The sequence below is a fragment of the Myotis brandtii genome, unplaced genomic scaffold (assembly GCF_000412655.1).
Source record: "Myotis brandtii unplaced genomic scaffold, ASM41265v1 scaffold350, whole genome shotgun sequence".
Lineage (NCBI taxonomy): Eukaryota > Metazoa > Chordata > Mammalia > Chiroptera > Vespertilionidae > Myotis > Myotis brandtii.
The window spans coordinates 789263-797210 of NW_005363468.1; the positions used below are offsets into that span (position 1 = coordinate 789263).

General features: G+C 35.8%; 1 protein-coding gene across 1 annotated transcript in view; it reads left to right on the forward strand.

Moving 5' to 3' along the window:
- The window catches only part of MYCBP2 (MYC binding protein 2, E3 ubiquitin protein ligase), a 300054-nt gene that overhangs the window by 63825 nt on the left and 228281 nt on the right, over positions 1–7948 (forward strand). The window contains exon 7 of the mRNA XM_014544063.1: positions 3553–3706. Coding sequence (XP_014399549.1) covers positions 3553–3706 — 154 coding nt within the window. The remainder of the gene's footprint in view (positions 1–3552; positions 3707–7948) is intronic.

Consider the following 7948-nt stretch of genomic DNA (forward strand, 5'->3'; position numbering starts at 1 on the left):
CTATAAACTCAAAAACTTTTACTGAATTAAGAAGTAAATTAGTCTATGTAAGTCTACTTCTTTTAATAAAATATCTGGCATGACTAGCCTCAAATATGACTAGATGGGAAGTGTGACTCCTAAATTTCATTATTACAAATTATGTAGCTACCCAGGCCAGTGTGGCTTAGTGGTTGAGTGTGGACCAATGAACCAGGAGGTCACAGTTAGATTCCCGGTCAGAGTACATGCCTGGGTTGCATTCTCGATTCTCAGTAGGGGGCATGCAGGAGGCAGCTGATCAATGATTCTCTCTCATCATGGATGCTTCTATCCCTCTCTCCCTCTCCCTTCCTCTCTCCAAAATCAATAATAATAAAACAATTATGTAGCTATAAAATTTGGAACTCTTTAGAGGATCTGGAAATTAGATAATTAAAGACAATTTGAGCTGTGTAAAAACTGTTTTGAGTAAAAAAACTTAATATAGAAACATTTAGGTGGGGATTAAAAAAAAGTCCTTTTTAAAATGTTAATGATTAATGATCCACAAAAAACATAAAGCAAAAAAACCCTGACAAGCAAGGCCTATATAACAAATTTATTTTAACTTTTAAAAGTCAAAAAGAGGAAAAAATTGTTTCAAAAGGATACTTTAACAACAACAAAAAACTCTCTCCATTATGTGAGAGAAAAAGGAAGAGAGAAAGAAACCTTAGGTGAGGAGAAGGAAAGTAAGTCACACATTCAGGAGGAGCACGAGAGGAACAACAGAGAAAATGAAAGAACTGACATAAAAGACTAGCATCTGGAACAAAGGCACAGACCTGTCAAAAGAAAAGCAGAATGCCAGTATTTCTTGCCTACCTCAAATTCCAATCACTTCAAACCCTAAAGACCTCATCATCTCTTCTTCTGTGTCAATCCTTTATGTCATGTAAATGGCTGCCAAAAACATCACCTGTTTCACTCCCCACCCTGCCCTAACCCATAGCATTCTGACTGCCTCTCTCTCCCCTCTAGATTTTTATTTTTTGTTATTTGTAAATGTTGTCTGTACCAGATGTTTACTTTATATAAAAAGTTTTTAAGAAAACAGTATACTTCACTCGATAGTAGTATATAAATCTGCTTCTGTTTTCCTCTTGAACTTTTAAAAATGTATTTTGGAAGTACTAGAACTGATAATCAGGATTGTAATAGAATAGGATACAAGTTCTAATGGCAAAGAGATAATTATTAAATCTAAATGTGATGTAATTAAATTCTCTTGTTCACACTTATTAGTGAAATAATAAAATCACCTTTGGAAATATATGATTGGAGGAGAGGACAATAAAACTTTGAAAGGCTCATTCAATCATTTTTCTTATGCCAAATATGTTTTTATCTCACTTTTCCCAGTAGTGATATTGGATTGGCTGTATCAGGGAGTTATTTGGATTTTGTGTTCTTTCAGGTATAATAGAGAGCCTTCATGATTTAGTTATTTGAAAGCAACAGTAAAGGTAAAATTCAGAAAATTCACAAAAGACTGTTTTCTGAAGAGAAGTGGAAGACCATGTTCATTGGTAGTTATGGTTTATTATTGAACGTATTAAAGCTTATTGCGTTATCTGATTATCATAATGAACTATTTAAAAGTTACATTTATTGATTTATTTTGCTAATTATAAAGATAGTATACTTTGTAGATAATTGAAAAATGCAGAAAATTTTTTATAAAGAGGAAATATGAATTAAAAGTTAGAAAGTACTTCTAAAATCCTAATAACCAAAAATACCCACTAGAAACTTTTTTATATACACACATTAAAAATATATGTCTGCACAAATGAAATCATACTGTTTTTGATGTATTACATAGTTTTCTCCTTATATACTCTTTCTTCCTAATATTGAGGGAGCAGGAAGTATAGTGTCCTGTTCTCAGTGACTGTAAGTCAGGCTTCAAAGTGTAAAGTGTGTTTGCTGCACAACCCGCAGCTGGTGGAGCGAGTGGCGGCCTATCCAGGCGTGCGGCACAGCTCACTACCTTGGCCCTGCTGCAGGCCCAGCCGCGCAGCCAGGACGCGGCCCGGCATCTGGGAGGGTCCAGGTTCGATTCTGATTACGGACATGTTCCTAGGTTGCAGGCTCCTCCCTGGCCGGGGCCCAGGTCAGGGCTCATGCAGGAGGCAACCAATCGAAGTGTCCCTCTTACATTGATGGTTCTCTATGTCTTTTCCTCTCTCTTCTGCGCTCTCTAAAAATCAATGGAAAAATATCCTCAGGTGAGGATAAAAAAAAAGAAAAGAAAGAAATGTCATATACTATGAAAGAGACATCTTGAAAATGCCTAAAGAAAGTTGTTATTTTTTCGTGGTGAAGGGACTGGAGTCCATGTTGATGAAAACAGCTTGGTGGCTGCAGCAGCCGGCAGTGGCAGCAGCAGCGGGGTGATGGGGGTGGCGTCGGCTTCTGATCAGCCCGGTCGCCTCCCACAGAGGGAGGCCAGCTGCAGCTAAGGTGTCAGTAGGACATCCCTTGAGGGCTCCCGGACTATGAGAGGGGGCAGGCTGAACTGAGGGACCCCCCCCCCCTCCTCCAGTGCACGAATTTTGTGCACTGAGTCTCTAGTGTGTGTGTGTGCATATATATATATATATGTGTGTGTGTGTGTGTGTGTGTGTGTGTGTATGTATGCATATATATAATATGTATGAATTAATGCACACATCTCAGTAGAGAGAATACTCTTCCATTGTTATATCTAATGGTATTAATGCTTTGATAAATTTATACTAATTATTCTTACTTTAACTTTTTATGTTACTTCTCCAAATTTAACACCTGAAAATATATATCTGGCATTAACTGAGAAGTGGAATTTCATTATCTATTGGTATATCAGTCTGAAGCTACCTCCTTATACCAGTTCATCACATTTCTCTCTAATTCTTTAATTACTGTCTTATTTATCTTTGGCTAGATCCTGATAAGGAATAATAAGATAAAGTACAAGTAGTAGTGATAGACAGTTTTAAATTCTTTTCATGATAAAACCTAAAAGAAGAAGGGGCACTGTCTATAAATAATAATATGACAATTGTGCCATAATAGGATAGGGTAAGGTGAAAAACTCCTACTTTCATCTTTTCACCATGTATGCTTTGTAGACTTTTTTTTCTGGCTATAAGTAGCAATTAACATGATTATGAACAAAAAGAATGTTGATTTGCTTGAGTATAGCCAAATGAACTTTGTAAATTAATAGTTTATTTTTTCTGAGTGAATGCATTCTATAGTACTTAGTTCACTGTTACAAACAATTTTCATGATATTTTATTATGGCTTCATTCTAAAATTGCTTTTTAAACAGTGCCACTATTTTTTAACCATCCATGTAACTGAATGGTTTTTTAAACCTAAATCTTAAAATTAAACATATTGGGTCTTCCCTTTTTTTTTAAAAAAAAATGTGTTTCTTTTTGCTTTTTAAATATTGCAGCATTAATAATTTGCTTTGGAAGTAAGCTGTTCCTATTAAACTGTCTGGTTATAAGGTATAATTTTTTTTTCCATCTTAAATAGATCATTGAGGTTGGACTTTGTGAAGTTTTTGAACTGATCAAGGAGACACGATTTTCTCATCCATCCCTGTGCCTCAGGAGTCTCCAAGCCCTGCTGAACGTGCTTCAGGGTCAGCAGCCAGAAGGCCTCCAGTCAGAGCCACCAGAGGTCCTAGGTAAGAACTCAGGGGCATTGAAGTCTTTAATGTAAAGAGTTTCTCCTGAAGCACATACAGCAACCTGTAATGCAGTCTTTGTTTAATTATGGTATTGAAACAGCAGGGATATAAATTTTAAGGTATTTTGCTATATTCTACCATAGTTATGGTTCAAGAGTTACAGTTCATGTACAGACAGACATATTTTTATTATTCTGATGATAAATAGCAAAACATAAATCCTTGGTACCCAGAAGTAATCCTCAAGCTTTATAGTCACTATTAACTTAAATTATTCTTATTAAACTTTTGGCCAAAATATCTAATACTGACTTTTTCTATCTTTATATGTTGCTCTGGACAATTAAAAAGATAGGAAAAACAGGACAAATGCTACCAACCCAAACAGCGCAATATGTTTCTAAACAAAGGGCTTTTAAAAAAATTCATAATAGATAAAAGTATAGTTTTGTTATAAAGCTTCTAAATTAGTAGCAACTTCTATTAAATAAAAATCTTTGCTTTCTTTTAAAGTGTATTAGAATTCTATAAATACTTGCTTACATGCCATTGACTTAGGAGTTCTTAAGAAATAGAAATAGAGATGGAGACCTAATTTTGAAATTGGTAATTGCTTTTCTCTGAAACTATCCATGCCTTTGAAGAGTTTGCATTTTTTAAAAATCTCAAGCATCAAGCATGTATCAGTCACATGGGCCCCATCTGTGGAATTTCTGGTTCTCTAGATTTGGAGCGGGACCCAGGAATTTGCATTTGGAATAGTTTTTGGCTGATGCCAATACTCCCAGTCTGGGGATCACACTGCTGATCTGGACTAGAGTTTGATCCTTCTTCTTTACTTGACTATTTGGATTTCATTAGATCTACGTGTGAGAAGTAATTTCATGAACCTAATTACATGTCAGATTATTCTTTTTTGGTCATATATGATGATTAGTTTTTGTAATTGATGTTTGTTGTTTTATTTTAGTGGGGGAAGGGAGTGCTGGCTATGAAAGCAAGCTGAGGATTTTTAAAAACAATAGCCATCTCCAACCACCCCTGGCTTCCCACCCCATGTTATTAAATGCTACTACCAAATAAAAGCTGTCATGCTTGTTGGTTATTAACATGGTAGCACAAGTATTACTGTTGTAATGCACTACTTGATTTCATGGCATTTTACTGAAGAATTTACTGATTAATTGATTAATTTTACTTAAGAAATTTTACTAGTTATTCTTAGCTATGGTTTGTCAATTAACAAATTGAAATATTAAAAATATCCACTAACACCTGTATATCCTATTTCTTACTTTGAACAACATAATCATTCTTCTCCTAGACCTTTTACCATTCTGTTGTCTTTTATCAGTTGTTATATACTTTTTTCTGTATCCAGCCAATACCTAAATACTCCCTTTCATTTATTCTTTTAAAAATAGATCTTGTTCATAATACTGAGTTTTGAAATTATAATGTGTGCTTTAGCTTAATCATCTTCTATCAAAACTTTCAACTGATTAATTTGTTTGCCTTTATTTTCTTGTTAACCTTTGTTCTCTCTTCTATCCTTTTTTAAAATACTTCAATACTTATTTATTCTTCCACATATATTTTAGGATTCATTTAAAAGAAAAAACCATTTTTGGTATTAAATTAAATTCATAACTTAATTTTAGGATTGACATTTGGTGATATAATATCTATTGAGGAAATATTTTTACTTGTTACATTATCTCCTGTATTTTAAAAAATTACATTGCTGGATTTGATTTGCTAGTCTCTTCTATCCTTTAAGTGCTTCTTTCTGATTACTACTTTGACTTATTTTTCTTTTGAAGGATTTATGATCACTTCATATATTTTATTTTGTTTCATTAGATCAAAGATGTAAGTAATTTTTTTTTTAAACTAAATTTATATTGAAATCTGTCTGCTTTTTTCTTTTGCTCTAATATAACCACATTAGTTATACTTTTTTTCTACTTTGGTATATTTCATGAAATGTATGTATATGTTTCACTTTTGCTATTGGAATAGCTTGATGATTATTATACACTAAGTTTCTTCTTTTTTTAAAAATGGATTTTGGTTTACAAATTGTATAGTTAAAAAAAAATTCCTTTATGTCTATACTTCTGTTCAATTTAAGGTTATAATATATGTTCTCAAGTAGTTACTTAAATGTAATAGCACCTCCTATGTTCTGTGCTAAGAGCTATCATTCAAGGGTAATCAATCCAGACATTGTTATTGCTGTTATGGGACTTAGCACCCGACAGTTGGACACATATATGATTTCAAATATGGAGTAGCATAGAAGAAAGCAGAGGGAATTCTGAGAGTCTATAACAGACTTTCCTCAAGATGTGGCATTTGAGATTTAAAGGGTAAGTAGGAAGCAATTAACTAAGTTTCTAGGCAGAAAGGACAGCATGCGGGAAGGCTCTGAGACAGGAAGGAAAATGACTAAAAAGAGAGACAGCTTTGCCAGAGGTGAGGAAAAAGTCAGGGACTAGATCATGTGGAGTTTGATAGGCCATGTTAAAGGAGTCTGATTAGTGCTCTAGGAGGAATGGAAAATTACCCTCTATTTTCTTATGCTTTAAAACATTATTTTATATCACTTACACTGTTTCCTTTCACTTGAATCTAACATTTGATGACAGAAGCATTCTTTGTCTTGTTTGCCAATGTACTATGCTAACCTTGAATAGTTCCTGATGTATAGGAAGAATTCAGCAAGTATTTACTGAATAATTAAAAGATTAATGGACCAAAGGATAATAATAGAAGGAAGGAAGGACAAAGGATGGAAAGAAGGATGGAGGAAAGGAGGGAAAGGTGGAGGGAAGGCAAAGGGGAAGGTTAGATGGAAAAAGGAAACACAAGTGAAGAAAGGGACGGAGACTAGAAAGAAGGAAGAGGAGCAAAAAGGAATTAACAAAGAAGAAAATGGATACTAAGTGAAAAAACAGATTTTTGGTTTGAAAATTCTCTTTGGCTATAAAGAGGAAAAAGTGAATGGTAGGAGCTAAAATTTATGAACACTTTTTAGTAGTCTGATTAAGAGATGAAGACAGGCCCTAACCAGTTTGGCTCAGTGGATAGAGCGTCAGCCTGCGGACTAAAGGGTCCCAGGTTTGATTCCGGTCAAGGGCATGTACCTTGGTTGCGGGCTCATCCCCAGTAGGGAGTGTGCAGGAGGCAGCTGATCGGTGTTTCTCTCTCATTGATGTTTCTAACTCTATCCCTCTCCCTTCCTCTCTGTAAAAAATCAATAAAATATATTTTTTTAAAAAGAGATGAAGATAGCATGGGTTGGGAAGATAGTAATGAGATAGAAAAGTGGAGGAATTAATTAGGAAGCAAAATTGGCAGGACTTAACTAGGGATTAGGTATGGATGATGAGGAATAGAGGAAGCCTAGATTTCCATGAGTTAGCAAAACCCCCCAACCACCCAAAGAAACAAACTGAATGGCTTTGTAATTTTAAGAGAATTGTGATACATTAATTCTCTTTTTCTCGTTCTCCTTCTTCCTTCCCCTTTTCTTCTCCCTCTCTTTATCTTTCTCAGTTTTTCTGTCTTTTTCTGACTGAGTAGTCACTCTTTAAAGATTTTCAAATTCCCCTTCCCTTCTAGAAAAGAGGTATCCAGAAGTCTGTTGATTAAATCTTGGGCAGAGTTGTTCAGGGAATTTTGTGTGGAGACTTCTGATAGCCATAGAACATTCATGTGTTATTTTTCCATTTTTGCCACTAAATGGGTTTATGATTTAGGAGAATCTTTTAACCTCCCTGTGCTTCCATTTTCATTACTAATCAAAGGAGGAGGACATCTGTTTTTTTGGATTGGAGGTTTTTCTAGGGTATAACATGAATTACATATCACCTCTGTAAGTGTGAACTGCTATGTTAGCAATAAAGGTAGTCTATATATATAAAAAGCCAGCAACCAAAATGATGTAACGACCAGAACAACTGGTTGCTATGATGCCCACTGCAGCCAGCGAACCAGCTGGATGGGGTGGGACTGGCCAGCCAACCTCCCGTGGCCCCTCCCCCAAGTCTGCCCCGCCCCTGGGGCAGGACCAGCTGGACAACCTCCTGCAGTTCCTATCCCTGCCCAGCCACACCCCAGATCAGCCCCCCTACCCAAATCGGGCAGGGCTAGCTGGCCAACCACCTGTGGCCCCTCCCCCTGGCCATCCCCGCCCCATTGGGCTCTCACCACCCTGATTGGTCTGCGGCCCTC